Source organism: Mytilus edulis, chromosome 5 (assembly GCF_963676685.1).
Source record: "Mytilus edulis chromosome 5, xbMytEdul2.2, whole genome shotgun sequence".
Taxonomy (NCBI): domain Eukaryota; kingdom Metazoa; phylum Mollusca; class Bivalvia; order Mytilida; family Mytilidae; genus Mytilus; species Mytilus edulis.
This window is the reverse complement of record NC_092348.1, coordinates 77,740,932-77,761,902: the sequence shown is the minus strand read 5'-3', so window position 1 is coordinate 77,761,902 and position 20,971 is coordinate 77,740,932. Positions and strand designations below refer to the sequence as shown.

The window sequence follows — 20,971 nt, the reverse complement described above, 5'->3', positions numbered from 1 at the left end:
AATAAAGGTGTGAACAACATGTTTGTGACCGCTGAATCCTCAATAAACCTGGTGCAGTGGTGTAATAGCACAATACATAATACACATAACTGTAAAAACAAGTTGGGAAAATAATAAGAAGCTGCAAGTATTCTTTGATGTGGTACTATTATCTACCGAGAATATCAGCTTTTTAAAAAATATTTGTGTGTCTTTTTTCCGTTCTTATGTTTTATAATAATAAGGAGATTTGATATGATTTCCAATCGGACAACTATTAGGAATTCAACTTTTATACTATTCAACAAGGGAAATGTGTGTGTATATAAGAAACTCAGACTACAGTTCACTGTACGGCCTCGGCAATAAGAAGGCCATGTCGTATGGTCGGCTATAAAAGGCATCGTCAGTGAAACATTTCAAACGAAAAATATTCAACGGCCTGATTTATAACAAAAAATCAATGAAAAACAAATACGGCAAATATGAACCAACGAAATCCACTGATATTGGGAGATATTATGGACATAATTGTGCAAATCGTGATACAAGCATGAAATTTGGTATAAAGGTAGACTAAACGATAATTAAAAAGAAATCAGCTGCTTTTCCATTTTTTTCAAGATGGCCACCGCTCATTTTGAAAATGAACCGATAAGTTCTTAACTTGTTGAATGTGATGGGGTCAACTTTGTTTGTCTAAGATGTATCACTTGATATTCAATTATCGTTGCACTATGAATTTTGATTTTATGAATTTAAACTTTATTGCTAGATAATGTTATCACAATCAGCTTTGTTTTTGTCCAGTTACTTAGTGATGGTTTATTATCTTCATTTTGTTTATGATGAATGCTTATATACATATTAGAATATACATTATATGTTTACGGGGCGGGGAACGACATTTAAACGTTATCAGAATTTTATTATAGTCAAGGGCCCTTGTGCCATTCACGAATGCAGAAAATGGATATCTGAGATCAATGAAAGTTAATTGTACTGTACATACCACTAATCACAATGACCCTTACTGTCTTGGAGAGAGTTGTAAAATTGTTCAAACGTCTTAATTTGTCAACTAACAGAGTCGTTTAACACTCAAAATTTGACAAAAGTGTTAAACAAACTTACGTTTTAGTATAATAATTAATTATTTATTACTTGTTCACGTACGTTGCTAAAACTTGTCAAATACATCAACAGTGTATGCTTTAGTTACGTAAAATAAACATGATAAAAACCGTGTAACTATGCAATTTTCCTGTAATCTGCGTAGTACTAACACGGCTACTTTTGAAAAGTATACTTTTGTCATACTATAAATTTTGAAGTACTAAAATGTACTTGATAAATAATATAATACTTTTACAGTGCATTAATTGTACTTAAAAATCATTGTCCTTCTTCAGCACAATTACCGCACAGTACTGAATTTGGACTAAAAGTTAAAAGTGATAGTTTTATACGTGTAGTTTGCTGTATACTTTTTGTACCAGTCCAGTATTTTCAAATTATTACACTTTCAGTAAGATTTCCTTTCACATCAATGTAAAAAGAAGTACGAACTACTACACAAGGGTGGATCCAGTCATTGTGTAAAAGGAGGGTTTTCAACCCAGGATAAAAAAGGGGGGATGTTCCAACCATATGTTCTAATTCAAATGCATTGATCGTCTCATAAAAAGAGGGTTTCCAACCGAATGACCCCCCCCCCCCCTCGGATCCGCCTCAGTTGCAATGTGGAGGTTAACAAAAAGGTACTTTAAATCGTAATACAAATCTAGTACTGTAAAATGTTGGTACACAAATAGTACATTAGGTACGAAGTACTACATCAGTACTACAATACTCGAGTATATTTGTAGTATTTTAAAGTTATATTGCTAACAAAGTATAGGTACATACGTAGCTGTGTATAAATAATGATATGGGGTTAACAAACGTTATATTCTAGTTGTTAAAAAGGAGAATAGTACTATATATACTGGAAAAGAGACTAAATTTAATTGATTTGCTGAAATCTGTCAGTCGTCCTAACCATAATGAATTAAGAAGATATACATGTAGTATGATTGCCAATGAAACATCTATCCTACAGAGTTCAAATTAATTAGATTTTAACAACTACAGTTCATCTTACGACCCTCAACCCTTCAACAATAAAAAAAAAAAAGCATACCAAGATTGCTAAAAATTGCCTTTTGTTAACGGCATTGTGTTATAAATGTACAAAGATATTAGATGGTGCGGTATGAGTGCTAATGAGACAACTCTCCATCCAAGTCACAATTTGTAAAAGTAAACCATTATAGGTCAAAGTACGGCATTCAACACGAAGCCTTGACTGACACCGAACAGCAAGCTATAAAGGGCCCCAAAAGTGACTAGTGTAACGATTCAAACAGGAATACCAACGGTCTAATCTATATAAAAAAAAAAACGAAAACACTTATGATCCACATCAACAAACGACAACCACTGAACAACAGGTTCCATACCTTTTACGGCGGACACTTTTTTTGGTGTATATAGAAAGATGACAAAACACATGTTTTCTAAAATTCAAAGGATACGATAAGCAATACATGTCTTTCACTGAATCACAAATTAGATCTAATATAATAGTCCCAAGTTGGGAGAGAGTGGCGCTTTCAATGAAGTTTAACCCCGCCACATTCTGTATAGACGTGTCCCAAATCAGAAGCCTGTAGTTCCAAATCGATACTTGGGGACAGGACAAATTTTGTATGCCCTCCCCCTTTATTCCAAAATCCATTATTTTTTTCATTTTCTATTATTTTCAAACATATATATACTTCAAATAGCTTGTATTTGCTTCTTTCTATCAATTCCAAGATTACTATCCACAGCGGTCACTGATATGTAATATTTTGGGGGAAAAAAAGGGGGGCTAAAAAAAATAGTGTCCTGTCCCCATACATGTGTACATATATAATTCAGTGGTTGTTCGTTTGTTGCTGTAAATCATATTTGTTTTTCATTATTTTTGACATAAATCAGGTTGTTAGTTTTTACGTTTGAATTGTTTTACATGTCATTTCGGGGTCTTTTATAGCTGACTATGCGTCATGGGTTTTACTTATTGTTGAAGGCCGTATGTTGACCTTTAGCTGTTAATATCTGTGTCATTTGGTCTCATCGAATCATTGGCAATCATACGCCATATTCTTATTTTTATCTTTTCCTTCTTGAAAATCCAGAAATATTTTATTTGTTATTCTCTTACAGCATGTCAAATAATAGCTAAAACGTGAAATCGAGCTATTTCTGTTACAGAAGACACACGAGAAAGATAAAACCATAAGTAGAAGAATGACAAACATCATGAGAAAAATTAAAAACATTCAAAAACACAAATAACAGTCAGCAAGGCACTATACAGAAAAATATTGGGTAACTAGAATCTATAATTAGAAAAAACGGTGATTGACACAGATCATCTGAAGGATTGCGATTCCTTCTCGATTAGTAGCATCCTTCGTGTTACTTGTAAAGACCCCCTGTGAAAACAGCAGTACCATAAAAATGGGTCAATGGTATTTTATTGTCCTAGGTAAATGACTTCAAAAATGTCCAGCGTTCTGTAAATAAATAGCTACAAAAAATTTTAAGCGTTCTGTGGAGAAAGGACTACAATGGATAGTAAGCGCCGGTTCTGTGGATAAAGGACTACAATGGATAGTAAGCGCCGGTTCTGTGGATAAAGGACAACAAGGAAAGCGTTCTGTTTGGAGTCAGGTAAACCAGACCTGTCAAAATCACCACAACTAAACTGTTGTGGAAGAGGCCATGGTGTTGAAATTGCAGAGCGATCGAGGAACGCATTGAATGTACGTCATTTTAAGAAAAAGTATATCATTTGCACCCTGCACAAAGTTATATTTCAATTGGGCCAAAAAAAATCAGACTCATAAGTCGAAAATAAACTGACAACGCATTCATTGCTAACACACAAAAAACAGACAAAAAGACAAAAAGACAAAAAGACAAAAAGACCAGGAAGGGCAGGCAAACCCTTCTACGTATGTGGCACTCGTATTTACAAGTATAGCCTTAAGTGAGACCATTTTTATGAACACACAGAATCCAAACAGAGGATGACAGCAAAGGCAGTTTAAAGTACACTTAAGAAACACAACAATAATAACAACAGACAGTCATATCTCAGCCATTGAGAATCAGAGTTCGAAAAGCATGTGGTGGCATTTTAGGAAGACCATCAAATATCGTCCTGCTATACCGAAAAATAGACTTGCTACAAATTATTTTGGTTTAATTAATGAATACACACTACTGAAGTATATACATACTACTTAACTGTTTTATTCGCGTAAATGATTTTTTTTATTCTGACGCAGATGAAATATGTTTGGTTTCGCAACAGAAACAAAATTTTAACGAAAAAAATGACAAAAAAGATGATAGACTTTTAAGATTTAGCAACTGTTATCCTCCTAGAAGAAATATATGAAAACTCCAAAAATATACTGATAAAAAAATATTTGAATTATTTACGTACCTGCCATACAGACCAAAAGAAGCAAACCAGTGCAAACTACCCCCATCTTTGGTCGATCTGGACGGAATAATTATACAATGCTGTTCCGAGGAACAATCACTCTGTTTGTATTTAAATTACGATCATAAATCTGAATTACTTAATGACTGGTACTTGTTATAATGGGACAAGTTAAATTATGAATTCCAAAGAGGAGAATTTTAAATTTTATTGTTTTAACCGTGTTAGCTTCGTTAACGTTGTTTTAAAAATCATCTCAATGCCCATGGGAAAGGAGAAAGAAGGGATTTTGATATAACAAAGAATTATTATTGTTCGGGTTTTATTATATTTAATAATATATGAAACGACGGCTATATCAAGACAGTCATGAGTGCATCACCAGTACTAAACAGTGTATGCAATTGCACAACTGAATCTTTAACATTGGCGTTACAAGCCCAAAATGAAATAGAACTTCCAACACTATATCACACCGGTATCCCTTCTTCGCACTAGACTGTTTATTAAGTCAACTATGGAACCATAGAGAATAAAAAAACGAATGCGAATTTTTGCTTAGTGTATTTCTTTCAGAAGGAAAAAGTAAACTTCGGAGATACTAATGCTAGAATAGCACGAAAAAATCTGTGTTAAGGCTCGCAGACATCAACACTCGCTCACCAATGTACTCGAAGTTCAATGTTAGAAGCACTTCATACGTATTCATAATCAAATGTTGTAAATCCAATTGCCTTTTATTTTCTTAACATTTATCTTTTGTCACATAAAGAATAAGGCTATGTTTATGACTGGCAAAGCGAAGGCTTCCTCCATTTAATGCAACTTGTACCCTTTGATGAATGATGAGGGACGGTAATATCGCACTCTAAGCAATAAAAGTTACATCATGAAATAGCAACAACAAAAAAAACAGTTATGAAAGATAAAGAAAAATACCAACCTTATGTTTTAGTTAGACGAACGAGAAGAGTGACTCGTCTTCACATGGTTCATCAGAGAAGTCAACTAAATAAAAACAAAAACCTTTCTATCTTTACAAAGATTTATTCTATTTTTTTGTCTGCCAAAGTGTCAAAGTGCATGATATAAATGTAGCGTCGCCGCTTTGTTTCGTTCATGTTAAAAAATGGTTCCGTAGTTACGTGGTTCCGATTCTATATCAGTCACTTTACATGGGGGTGGGGGGGGGGGGGGGGATATCTGGTCGAATAAGATACCAAGGACTTAGAAATACTAAACCTTGAATATTATCTTATTAGAATATAAATCTCTAATTTCGCCATGAGTCTACGATACGAGAAAGCGAGTTATGCACGTGAAAGGTCTGAATTGTAATTAGATTAACCGCCAATAGAAGTAGCTCTCTCAGTTTTTGCTCCTCGTTTAGGGAGAAAATTTAGGATCATTTGGTTTGGGAGATAGAATCTTTTTTGAATACAATACTCTTGACTTGTTACCTCCCAAAATATTGTTTGCATGAATCTAAGTAAAAACTTTATTTGGATTCTGCATATTTGATAGACATATTAAGCATAAGCTCTTATGAGTTTTTTTCGGTCTGAATATTGTTTCTTTAGCATATTTAACTTTCTCGTTGAAATTGTTTGAATTCTTCAATTGATATTAAGTCTTCTCGTTCTTATTCTGTAGTCTTACCAAAAATAATGTATTTAATATACATCTATATTGTTGTTCTGGAATGTTTAAGTTGTTTTCAAATAAGAAATGATGATTTACAGGGGAAAATAGAAAAAAATGAAACCTTACGTCCCGGTGGGGTACTTCAAAAAAGCATCTTGTTCGCAAAAACTGAAAGTTGCCTTAAATGGTTCGGATATACAAGACTCATTTACATTTTCATAAGGATGACAGCAATTAATCAGTATTGTAGCTTAGATGTAATTAATTGAAACATGCATTTTCATGATATAAAATTATTAACTCATTTTTAGCAAGTCACCATGCATGCGGTGAATTGCTTGCGGTATTTTAGTTTGTATCTTTATCTCTTCTGTCGGTTATTCCAGACCGTTTCCAAAGAGACACTTGTTATGATCATGAGTGGTGATGTTTAAAACATCGAATAAAAATTAGCTCGAACTTAATTGATTTCTAGAAATTTGTCAGCTTGACTTATAGTCAGACATATATTATATATATGTTTCTGACTTAGTTTATATTTGAATTTCATTTATTAGAGGTTAATCTTTTTATAAGATAGATAAGATATATATATTTTATTTCCAATAAAGGGCCCACAAGGGGCATATGTAGAGAATACAACTTATAAGGGAAAAGAACATTGATTAGCATAGATACATATAATACATATGTGCTAATTGCTTTGTATAATCGTGTTATTTTGTATACATCAGTATTTGTATTCGGTAAAAGGCAAATAACTATGCCGAATATATCTACGTTTTCTATGTCAATAAAAGGACGTTCGACATGATTTTATTTGGTTTGGTTATTTGTGATACCCGTTTTTACCTGACTCGTCGTGGAAAGGGCATGCGCGAAACAGGTAAACCGGAAATCAAGACATTTGTAATCAAAGAATGAAAATAATGTAAAACTCCAAAACCTTTTAGGAATTTCAAGGAGAGAAATGGAGATTATTATTCTGCTCATCAGTTTCGTTACTTGCGGTAATTAATTGTTTATGATATATAGTTTTGTAAAACAATTTACAGCTGAAATGTAATTTAAAAGAATGTTGGAAAAATGCGGAAATGAAATGAATCATGTTTGTAAACACACATCAGAGAAGAACATTTGAATAATGATTGTGAATGCTTCTTTGATAATTTTAATTAGGTGTTAACTTATCCGGGGGAGGGGATTCTGTTTCTTGAAGATATATTCCCAAATATTTAAAACGGATTTTGAAAGGCAAATTTAAGTGTCATCTTCAGGTGTCAGAACATAATGCTTTGGATGGACATAGTGGTGCTGTACTTCCATTGAATGTCCTAGTTTAAGGGAATAAATTGTTAAAATAATTCCTGAAAAGAGTTGATAGGGCTTAAAAATAAACTTGACCCCATGTGTGTTCACTTATCTCTATGTACACTTCGCACAGGTACATGTATGGCTTGAATCCAGTGGTCAGCCTTCGGTCTATGTGATTTAATAATTTAGACAAAACTAGTGCATTATGTGATAAGTTTATTATGAGGGTGGTTAAGGGGGTTCTAAACATGGAATCACGGGAAATGAAAATCACAAAAATGTTGCACCTAAAATATAAATCGTAAAATCGAAGCATGAGAAATAAAATTGTAAATTATAATGAGAAAAGAACTAGAAGTTATTACTCAGTCATTCTATGAGACTATGCAGTCATTGTTAATAGAAATGAAGACCATGCAGTCTCTTTTTAGTGTCAATTAGTTGCACCTGATTTGAAAAAAAAAGAATATTTACTGCATACTGTACATTTACAGTATCCGGGGAGACTTTGAATTAGTTTGGTGTACCTTTGAACAAGCACACTGAGTCCAATGGAACCTATAAAATTTAACTCATCATAATGACTTGTTTAATCAAATCATTAGTCTATATATATTTGGTTTGTTTATTCAACAATTTCTGATGATTGTGAACTAAGGTAATACACTTGTAATCACTTAATTCAATCAAATCCTGATTAATTAAAGTAACGTAATCAACAAGGTCTTTATAGTTTGCTGTTCTGGTTGGTGTATATAATAATAATTGGTTAGTTTTTTTCAGGTAACATCATCGGCTTTTATCATGTTTATAACACTTGTTTTTTTTGTAATATCATCAAGGTCTTTATAGTTTGATCTTTTGTTTGGTGTATATGTAACACTCAGAAACGTGTCCTTCCCCCCAAACGTGTCCACATCAACGTCACTGAACTGCAAAAACATGTCTAGTTGTCAAAGGGCACCAAAGCGTGTCATTTGTATAAACGTTCAAACGTGTCCATTTTTTAATAAACCCCCAATAGTGTCCAATCCCCCAACCGTGTCCATTTCAAGCTTTTTATTTTACTGGAACTATCATTCGTGTTCATAATATAAAAACGTAGGTTATTTGTGTGGTTTTTTATTATTATTATTGTATACTCATTTTACGATCTTTTACTATTTCATTAAAAGATCAAAATGAATTACTTAAATTCTTTTTCTATGCGCATTATAATGTTTGAAGCATTTCACTCTTTAAAATGTGAAATAAGTTGTATTTTGGAAGACAAAATTTGTTTTAATTTCAGCAACTTTTATTTGTAACGGCCTCTATATTACATAAGACATTGAAGTGGTTTCTTACTGAAGTTATAAACAAATCGGTCTTTACATTTATTTTTTTTAGATTAAAATCCAACTAGTGGTCATCCCAAATAACCGTAAAAATTAATGCCCAATTTTAAATTCCCGGTTTGATAATAGAACCTATCTACAGTATATATCGTTAATATGATATCGTTCAAATAACGAATGAAATATTTGGCACTGGACGTTATTTCTCTTGTTCGTGTGTCTTTAGTGACGCTCGTTACCTAAAATTTATTGAAAAATAAAACTTAAAAATAGATCGGAGGTCAATTTCGACTGAAAGCCCACCGTTCAATATTCTGATTAATATAATTGGCATCATCGGAGTTTTTTAGTATAAAACAATTTACATAGTAAACGATTAATTCAACTGTACTAGAATTATTTGTATGTGCGCTTTAAATGAGCATGAAATACTTGCAACTGGACAATAAGCAAATTCAGTCAAAAGTTAATGCATATGTTACATATTAAAATTTCAGTAATGATAATCATTAACAACCGGCATTGAATAAATTAATGCTAATAAATGACCACTTCATTAACTGTGTCCCCCATCATAGAACAGCCGTGAACGTTATTGATGTCGCGTTTAGGACATGTATTAGCGCTAAAAGACGCGAGACGTTCTGGCGTTTAAAAGTGGACACGTTTGAGCGAATAACAATAGTATTGGGCACGTTTGGGGGTTCTGAAATTGGACACGTTTGGGGAATATTGAATATTATGGACACGTTTGGGGAGAATAGACACGTTTGGGGGAATTGGACATGTTTGGGGGGAAGGACACGTTTGGGAGTGTTACATGTATAATATTTATTAATTGTAATTTTTTCAGGTAACATCATAGGCTTCTATAACACTTGTTTGTTTTTTTGTAATATCGAATATAGTTAATATATTTTTCTTAAATTTGAAAATATTTTGAATATTTGTATGTAGAAAAAAAACAAGCTATTTGAGTATCCATATTCTTTATTGCAAGAAAATTACAAAACAATGACACTGAATGCACGTTTTCACTCTCTAAAATATCAGCACTACTAAAATATAACAATAAAATCAGACACACTAACAAACTTGAAAAAAAACATACTTTTTTACTATACACCTTTTACATTTTAATAAAAAAACATTTTTGAATTACAATTAATATATATCTTTATTTTTATTCCTTATAAATATTTTTTTTTTGGGGGGCCGGATCGACCCTAAAGCAAAAGCGTTGCATGAATATAACCCTTTACCCCCCCTCTATTTTGCATTATACTGATATGAACATGAACAAGAAATAAGCACATTCCTATCCCTATATTGAGTTCTCAAGGAAATAAAAGATGCTGGCTCAATTTATGACGAATGTGATAACGCATTTGTGGGGGGCATTTATCTGAGCTGCCACCATTTAACATTGTTTAATTGATTATTAGGTACTTATTTTAAATTGCGGCATATCACAATATTAACACTTGAGGTTAAGTTGTAAAAAGTTTCTGTTAATATACAAAATGATATAATTGCTCAATTTCGTAGCTAAATGGCGGACCAGTTTAGCTTGAAAATGCATTCCAATGGATGCCAATTCAGGAAATTACAGTACTGCTACATGTACATGTAAATGTAGAGCAGAATCCATAAAAGCATTTAATTAGGGTGTAAAGTTGTAAATTGTAAAACTATTATTGAAATCACATTTTGCATGTGGGCTGATGTAGCACATGAACCACACTTGCACAACTAACATTGAATATATGGGCTTCATCTAAATTGTAGACTTGTAGATTTTGCATTTATTTAGGAAATCTGTTATCATGGTTATAAATTTTAAACATAATTGTTACCGTAATTGCCTTTAATTTCCAACAGCACAATCAAAGAAATAGCTTATTGTGTAGTACATGTAAATGTAGACTACATATTTTTGTTCCGCTAACTTATTTCTAATAGAATTGATATAAAAGTTGCTATGATCTACGACATATAAATGTACTATGGACTCACTGTACATGTACATTAATCATAATGATCAAAATTGAATTGAATATTTTACAGCATTTGCAATAGACCCAAATGTGACAATCATTGATGAAGCACCAAAAATGATTATTAGTCTCAGTGGAAGAAAGGAAATGATAGCTACAAAAGACAAAGATGTCTTCATGACATGTGTAGTACATAATAAACCAGCTGATAAGAAGGTATATATCGTCTCTGTGATTTTAAAACTAAAGGGAAATACCTGTGATGTCTGAAAACAAAGGAAAATTTCTATGTCCGTCATCTAAAAACAAAAGGAAAGAATTCTTACATGATTTGAATATCTACAAACAACTGAATGGGATAGATCAGTTATCACACTTTGATGGACCATAGTGCAGAATGACTTTAGACAGCTATGTACATGTATAAACACCCTTGGTACCATGTATGTTGAGTTAACAAGACTGATGACTCACAAACTTCACATAAAAGTCCTTCAGACAGTTTTTTAGTTTGTGAAATTTACAACTCCAGTTTACACATCAGTATCTGCTAAAATCATATATGTGATTCTATACTACATATGCTAATCTCTACCATTTAAAAAAATAAAAACAAAAATCTTATTGCAATTTAAACACAACCCAAAAAGTATTTACTTCTGCAGTCCAAAAGCAAAAAGTTAATATGAATGATATCTAAAAAATCTTATGCATAACACTGCTGTTAAAAAAAAACCTGAACATATCTCTTCCATTTAAAAACATACAAAAAAGTAATATTTCTCTATTGTCTATAATAAAATAAATTGAAAATATCTATGCCATGACAATGTTTTAACAATTTCACCCATGTAGCTAAGGTAAATTAAAAAAATTATTTTAAGATAAAGGGATCTCAATATTAAGGATTTTTAAATTAAGACGTTATACAGTCATGGTAAACAATTAAGACGTTATACAATCATGGTAAACAATTAAGACGTTATACAATCATGGTAAACAATTAAGACGTTATACAATCATGGTAAACAATTAAGACGTTATACAGTCATGGTAAACAATTTTCTGAAACCTGAGAAAAGTGTTACAGACACAAGGAAGGCTGATGTATACATGTATATACATAGATGCCAACCATTACAATTTTTCCGTAGTTTTTACGAGTTTGCGATTAAAACTACGCTATTACGGTCAAAGTCGAATAGTTACGGATTCCCAATCATCGCCGTTCAATTTTGTATAACGCGGATTTTTATCATTACTTTTCCGTCCTGGTCCGGTATTTAGAAAACGCCAATGTACAAATGTAATGCTTTCCGTTTCTCGGGAGTTGTCAACCTATATTGTTGGGTAACTAACTGACTTCCGAAGAGGCAAACTTGCATTTTATGAAGTAGCTTTCCCCCTTTCTCTTCTTCTCCTTGACAAAACGAAAATGTACGAGTAGAGAACATCTGAACAATTAATGAATGGAATGCTACTACAGACAACATGTTAAACAACAAATTTTAGTGCACATCACTTTGCAACCACTCGTCAGTAATTTTTATTGGTAAATGCACGTTTATGAATGATTACTGAAAACTGTTCAAAAATACGGAAAATTTGATAGTTTGTTACTGATTGTGTCAAAAGGGGGTTGGCATCTATGGTATATATATATATAAAAAAGTAAAACAACAAAAATACCTAGCTCTGAGGAAAATTCAAAACGGAACATCCGTAATTTAATGGCACAATCAAAAGCTCAAACACATCAAACAAATGGACAACAACTGTCATATTCCTGACTTTGTACAGGCATTTTCTTATGTAGAAAATGGTGGATTAAACCTGGTTTTGTATCTAGCTAAACTTCTCATTTGTATGACAGTCTCATACATGTATATATATATATATATGAATTTATTTTCATGTTAATTTTTCACTTGTAGATTGAATGGAGAGCCATAGCTCCAGACAATACAAATATTGAAATCTCAGAAGATCAAGATTCTAAAGACGCATATAGATACCAGATTGATCAACCTTCCGCCATTTCATGGAGGGTCAAAATCCAGAACATACAGATTGCCGATGAAATGAGATACATATGTCAGGTCGAAATTGGTTCACAAAAATATGCAACTGAGGAAAGATATATCAAAGTTACAGGTAAAGTGTTCTAAAATAGACAGTATTGATTAAATTCTGTCTGTCTACACCTATTGCTGATGGTCTATTGATTAAATTCTGTCTGTCTACACCCTTTTCTGATGGTCTAGTGATTAAATTCTGTCTGTCTACACCCTTTTCTGATGACAGTATTGATTAAATTCTGTCTGTCTACACCCTTTTCTGATGACAGTATTGATTAAATTCTGTCTGTCTACACCCTTTTCTGATGACAGTATTGATTAAATTCTGTCTGTCTACACCCTTTTCTGATGGTCTATTGATTAAATTCTGTCTGTCTACACCCTTTTCTGATGGTCTATTGATTAAATTCTGTCTGTCTACACCCTTTTCTGATGGTCTATTGATTAAATTCTGTCTGTCTACACCCTTTTCTGATGGTCTATTGATTAAATTCTGTCTGTCTACACCCTTTTCTTATGGTCTATTGATTGTTTTTTATGGTTTATCTTTAATAGTTTTACATTGGTAAAAATCATATATAAAATGATGTCATATTTGTGTAAATTTAGATACAGGATTGAAAAAGGTCAGAGGCGGATTTAGAGGGAGGGCCAAGGGGGCCAGGCCCCCCTTTTCTGGGAAAAATTTGGTTGATTATAAAGAGAATCACTGAAGCATGACCGGAGAGGGCCCCCTCTTAGGCAGTCAGTGGGCCCCTACTTATGAAAATTTCTATATCGGCCACTGGAGGTTATCCTTGTCATGATGATGTCACACGAAGAGAACATTTTTTAAGGATTTTAAATCTTAAGACTTGATGCCAATATTAACCATGTCTCACAGTTTTACAGTGTCGTTTAGAATACAAACTTTTTCTTTTGATTATTATTTACTCTTACTTAATATTCAACTAACCTAGATAATTTTTTTTAACTAAAAGTAAGTGAAGTTGTATCTGTTAACTGATAAACATCAATTATTTTAATATTTTATTGATAAATGATGAATAAAATGAAATATATTACATTATTTTTGTTTCTATTGTTCATTGACCTATTATATTGTCTTAAGAAATGATATATCCTCTATTTCTGTTTTTGTACTTGCAGAAAAACCTCAGATTATGGACTTACTGACCAGTAGTAACCAGTTGGTAGAAGAAGGAGATCCAGTCCAGCTTACATGTAACTGTACAGGGTGGCCAAAGCCAAATGTTAAATGGTCAAAAGTTGCTGGTGGGTTGCTGCCAAGTGGAGGACAAGAATATGCTGTAAGGCATTTTCATATTTTTTATATCATGCACTAGTATTTACTGCATACTGAAAATTATTGAATGCACAAAACTATAGATAAAATAAGGAAGTTGTCATTTGTTGTTTTTCTAAGAATGAAAACTTTGTGTAGGAGGAAATTTTAAAGGTCAATTAACTATAGAAACTAAAACTACTAGTATATCATTAGATTTGATAATAGATTTAAAGGGTTGAATAATTTTACTAATTGTGCAATTAAAGGCTCTGGCAAATGATGTTAATCAAACCTTCTTTTTTATTAAAAAAAAAAAACTTTTTTCTTGCAACATGGTCAGCAAAACTGTAGGAAATTATTTCCATTTCGGATTATTGAATTTTAGTACTGCATTGTGCATATTGGCCTGTTTCTCTGATAACTTTAAGAAATTATATTTTGTATTTCATTATTTAAGAAATGAATTTATTTGCAGGGATACACATTAAATCTTGGTAATTCTCGACCAGATCACAGAGGTTACTACAAGTGTACATGTCAGAACATGGTTGGGAAAGATGCCAGGGTTGTATATTTAGGGGTTGTATGTAAGTAAATAATAAATTGAAAAAATCTTTAGAAACCTCTTGTATTTGATGCTAGCTTTGGAATGGTAGTTTAATAATAGATTAATTCGGTAGCAGGAAATTGATAAATATTCCATATATAATTCTGTGTTTGGGAAACTTAGCTTATGAAAAGTGGAATATACAAAAAAAGATATCTAGTTTAGGAAAATATACAGAATTTATTGTGTCAAATGCTTGACATTGTTACTTGGAAAAGTGGGAAAATGCTAAACCTTAGACAACTAAGTGTTAACTTTTCACCTACATGTAGCTAGGTAAACAAAATTGAAATTTGCTTATGGTTTTAAACATTTTGAATAAATTGAAAAACTTAAGCATTGTTTTCTTACTACTGATTATTTCAATAAAGAACTATGAGTCTAAGAGAAAATTATACTGGACGTACAACATGTACAATGTTAAATATGATATAATTTCAAGTTTTCAACAAAAGATACAAAATTACTTGAAACATAGAGAATTAGAAGTTTATACAAATGTATAACAATGCCTTGGAAACAAGAAACAAGTAATGTAAAGTTGTAAACAGCTATACTATTTGTATATGTATGGACTATAATTTCCATTAACAACACACTACTTCTATTTATAGTCAAACCAACAATCCAGGTTGGACAGATGGAACCAGCTCAAGCCTATGGGTACCAGAAAACATTGGAATGTGTTATAGAAGCTTACCCAGTGCCATCAGAAGATCAGATCACATGGACTCATGAAAATATCCCTGTTCCATCAAGGTAATGGGGTAACAACATCCTGGTTACTGTAAATTCAGAAATTATTGTGTGCATTTATTATTGTGATTTTCTCATTTTGGACTAAAATGCGATTTTAATTTTTGCAATGTTGAGAAAAATTCTGTTATTCATATAACAAAATTAAAAATGTTAAAATTAATAGTTTAAGTTATTGCGATTATAACCCTGTCAATTTTTTTCGCAATAATAAAAACATCGCAATAATTTTTGGATTTACAGTAGTTTGTTAGGTTAACAGATATCTTTGACACCTGAGTGTTAAAGTTTACAACCAAACTACTCTAAATGGCTTTTAAGCATGCTGTGTATTTATGTTACAAAAAAAGAATCATTTAAATTACATAGCTTTAAATGTGTACAGAACATATGGAGTTAACTCATTTAAAAATCAGCAGTAAGTTTTAATCACATATTAATAGTAAAGAGAAATCAAGCTTTTCAATGCTCAAAGTTAGTGTTTGTTAAACTGCTATGTATTCAATGAAATTATTCCTGTAAATTGTGTGGTTCAAATAATTATATTTTTGTCAACAAGTCAAAGTAAATAATATGCTCTTGTCAAAAATTAATACAGATTAAATGAGCCAAAACTATTTTTGGAAAAAGTGTTAAGGAAAACAACGAGAATTAAATGAGTAGAAGTAAATTTTTATGTAAAGGTGTAACCCAAAGTACATTGTTCTTTAACAATATTTAAGTTATTTGTTATATTTTTCAGTGCTAAAATAAAGTACATAGAAGGAGCCATGAATCGAGTGACCACCAAACTAACAATAAGAGGCGTAGATCCTAATGCACTTGGTCTTTACACATGTCAAGCCAGTAACAATAAGGGATCAACACAGGCAAATATAAATTTGAAATGTAAGTAACCATGGCAACTGACCTTCAATTTTATGTATGTGTTTTGCCAAATTTAAAAGAAACTTGAGAATAAAATCAAGTATCTTTTTTAGATGTTCTTCCAAATGAATTTGGTGCCTTTTAAAGTTGCTAGTAACATCATGCTAAGGTCTATTTGGCATATCCTTATACAGCATTATGATACTGAAAAAATGTTTACATTTATACATATGAAAAATTTGGAAACAAGCAGGTATGATTTGTGTTGCATGTAAAAGACAATGATTCTAACAAGACAGTTTGACAAAACTGTACAAGTGTGGTCAAGAAGATACCGTCAATTTGATTGAAGATGGTAAAATGACTGCATTAAATTTTAGACAGTTACTGAAATGTATCAAAGTTTTTATTTTACTAATTTGTATTCTAATGTTTTTAGAACTTGAAACAGAAAAAAACCATTTTGACTCAGTTGATTATTTTCGTGGGTTTCAATTTTCGTGGATAGTGGAAGTCATGCATTTTTTGGTGGATATATGAATTTGTTGTTTTGTGAATTTCTGCAGACAAAGCCTTTGGAAAGTTTGTAAGATGTTGAACATTTGAATTCTTGCTTCACCTGTGTTCTCAAAAACAATGAAAATTGGTATCCAACGAATAATAATGAATCCACAGTACTCTGCATTATACTTAACATCAAATAACTTTAGTATAACATATACAAACTGAAGCCATGCTTATATTTTGATTTGAGATGTAAATCTTAATAACCATGCTTCAGCAAACGTTTGTACAAACAAAACAAGCAAGCCTACCAAAGTCTTACTCTACAAGCATTAGAAAAATAGCCCTTAAAACAATTTATACATAATGATGATTTTATTATTTGCAGATTCTAGCCAGCCAACACCAGATATTACGGGAGAAATAATTAGAAGTGGTGCCTCACTCATGTCTATCAGCATAACAACGCTACTCATGTTAGTCACAGTTGGACTTCTTCATACATGTAAAGTCTAGCTTCAAACAGTGTCTTCATACATGTAATTTGTAACCTCAAAGAAATCATTGTCTATTCATATGTACATTTGAACTCGTCACAAACAGACCCTTGACATCTTCATACATATACAACCTTCAGCTGTCAGATTTATACTGCACTAAATCTAGATTCTTTAATCCTGGATCATTTAACAAATTATTCATCAGGGTGATTTCTGAAATTTTAACTAATATTTGAAATATACATTAGATACAAGGAACTTTTATAGTTTTGAGAACTAAAAACAAATTCTTACTTTCTGAAGAATCCTCCTGCCATATTTTAGCACTTAATTTAATGAGACACTTTTAATTAAAATTTATGGAAAGTAAAGATATTTGAAAATGAAATATTTGAAAAAATTAATCCTTATATGACTAAATTTGGAAAAAAAGGAAAGTAATTTATATTATGTAGTGTGTTATTTAACTTTACAAAATTGTTGAATTCATACACGTGGTTGTGACAAGTTGTGAGATTTTGTTTTCCAATCTAAAGAACTTGTATAATCTCAGTTTAAAATGAAAGCAATAATTGTTGTATTTTTTAAGTCTGTTTGTATCATATTTGTAAATTTAAAACATATAGTACCAAACATGCAGTTTATGATGTAATTTTAAATATTTTATGAATAGTCTTGATTTCTTTCAGTGCCTACATATGCATTTAATGCAATATATTACTGTAGTTATATTATTGTGTCAACAAATCAAAACCTTTTCTATCATAAAGCTGTTTTAACTATTTGAGTGTGTTTTAAGTACATTTTTCCTTGTTATAGATAGATAGGAGTATGAATTCAGTTTTAGATTTGTTTACTACATGTTGACCTGTGGTTTTTTTTTAATGTCTATGCTAGCGGCCAAATTAAACATTTTTCGTCTAACAAATTTTGAAACTTGATTTTAATATTAAAATTACACCATGTACACACTCAAATTACTTTATATCTGTAAATTGCAATTGACATTTTTAATCTTTTGCTACAAAAATTTTGAAGACATTCCAATTTTATTATTAATTGTACATATGTAAATATCACCACTGTATTTGTATAAAATGTGTATATTTGGATGCAACTTTTTCCATATCATCAATAACTGTTATAGTTCATATCTTGTTTGTTTTCTACATTCCAAAATTTCAGGGAATAACCAAAAACTGCAAACCTAAATTCAAAGTTATATTGTGTATACATTTTATACACATATTGTGTATACATTTTATACACATATTGTGTATACATTTTATACACAGAATTGTTTTCTTAGCTTGACATGTATGTTGAACATACTAAATGTTTTTATATGATATTTTGTACATTCCAAATTCTTGAAGAGGATCTAGAAATAAAATTCCTGTATTGTTTGAAGTTAAGGATAAATTACAGGGATTTTTATGAAATCATAGAAATATAGTTGGATTTTCATTGTAAATTACATTTTGTGTGTTCTATGAAAATGTAGTAGGTACATATCAGAGGATTTGCCATATATGTCTTATAATTATATATGTGTAACATAGATTTTAATTGTGTATTTTTATATTGACATTTTTGTACATATTTTAGTTTTTATCATACATATACTTAAATGCTTCTGTTTGGATATGAAATACAATCAAAGTGCTATTAAAATTTAGATTGGTGGATTTATTAAATAATCTGGAGATAACTAAAATAAGATTTCAATGAGTAGATACCAGATTTATAAACGGATGATAAAAACTAAACAGAAATAAATTACAACCAAAACCATTTATAGAATAACTAGAAATAATCATTTAGTGACGGAACAACATATTAATTAATTGATGAATGCAGGTAGCATACAAGTAAATTATCAGTGTTTTCGATATTTGAATTCTTTTATTATTTTTTTTTTATTACATTGACCGTGGACATTTTAAATGGAAATAAATATATCAAATTAGAAAGAACTGTATTTTTTTTATAGCATTCTCAATTCATTTTAATGTGATGTCATCGTCAATGACTTGACAACACCCATTATTGTATGATGTCAGAGATGTGAAATATTCAGTTATTATTTCACTGGGAAATCACAGTTACTCATTGCAACCAACATGACCAATGTCATAATTGTTTTCAAGATCAATTTTCGGTGACAATTGTTTTTAAGATCAATTTTCTTGTAAATTGTTTATCCTATTCCATGATATAACAGCTTTTTAAACTTTGTTAGCTTTTGAAAGAAAAATTGTTTGATTCATGTTTCTGCTACTTGAAATTACATTAGTTCTTTTTGAGGAGTTTTAATTTCATAGATAAGTTATCATTTTAAAATGTTCTATAGTGACAGAAAAAACACCAAAACAGAATGGTTTAAAGATGAATACTATGTCTTTAAACTATGTTTTATTGTTTTTATATTTTATTAATATCTAATGATATTTTTAATTTGATTCAAACTTTTATTGAATTTTCATATTTCCAGACACATTTATATATGAATGTATTTTACATTAAATTTGATAATAAATTATACAGATCTAATATCTTTTTTCTTTTGTTTTCTGGATGATAATTATAGTGCTACTTGGGTTAGACATTGTATAGTTTGACATGAACTAATAAATATAAGTCATACAAAAAGGAGATGATTGCCAAAGAGACAACTTTTCATTAGAGACCAAAAGACACAGAAATTCATGTTTGGTTTTGAAGGCATTTACCTTTCAAGAATTCCCCAATTATTTAAACCTTTTTCCCCCTTGGTGATATCTATAAAGAACCACTTGACAGAACCTATTTGAAGTTTAACATACCAGTAATGCTAAACTACAGATGAAGTGTGGCTTTAATGGATTTTCATCTACTGATCAAGAGCTGTGCTTTTATAAAAAAAAAAGTGCTCACACTGAAATGTCTCTCCTGCTTTATTAATTATTAAATTTATGTTGAAAGTCTGTAATATGAAAGTTTTACTTCAAGTATAACATGAACTTAATATTATCAATGATCCGTAGATTGAGGTCAAGGTCAGATGAACCATTTCCACACCTATAATCAATCCATACGCCAAATATAGTGGTCATATTGCTGATAGTACTTGGAAAAACCAACCACTAATAGTAAACATTCACCAAAGAACCCTGAAAAATAGGTCACATGAACACTGTTAGACAGAATGTATACCTTAAAATCTTCCCATACACAGAATATTGTTTATCTTTTGCTTATTGTATTTGACAAACTGAGAAAAGCATGAAAACTATTTTTGACCTAATAAACTTTGAAACTAAGGTCAAGGCCATGTTTTATGGCCTTTTAATGAATATTATGTTTTTTGGTGATTGCATCCGTTCGTGCATCTGTTCGTCTGTCTGTCTGTCCCACTTCTGGAAAAAGTTTTTGGTCAAGGTAGTTTTTGATGAAGTTAAAGTCCAATCAACTTGAAACTTAGTACACAGGTTCCCCATGATATGATCTTTCTAATTTTAATGCCAATTTAGAGTTTTGACCCCAATTTTATGGTCCATTAAAGATACAAAATGATA

The 20,971-nt window shown here is 31.1% G+C and overlaps 1 protein-coding gene across 1 annotated transcript; it reads left to right on the top strand.

Moving 5' to 3' along the window:
* The first annotated feature begins 7,010 nt into the window (after window positions 1–7,010).
* On the top strand, window positions 7,011–19,967 carry LOC139524498 (protein amalgam-like). Its single transcript, XM_071319297.1, has 8 exons — window positions 7,011–7,176; window positions 10,885–11,030; window positions 12,749–12,968; window positions 14,042–14,202; window positions 14,656–14,767; window positions 15,402–15,546; window positions 16,286–16,431; window positions 17,303–19,967. Exons 1-8 carry the CDS (start codon window positions 7,137–7,139, stop codon window positions 17,428–17,430), a joined length of 1,098 nt encoding a protein of 365 aa, XP_071175398.1. The 5' UTR covers window positions 7,011–7,136; the 3' UTR covers window positions 17,431–19,967.
* Window positions 19,968–20,971: the final 1,004 nt, after the last annotated feature.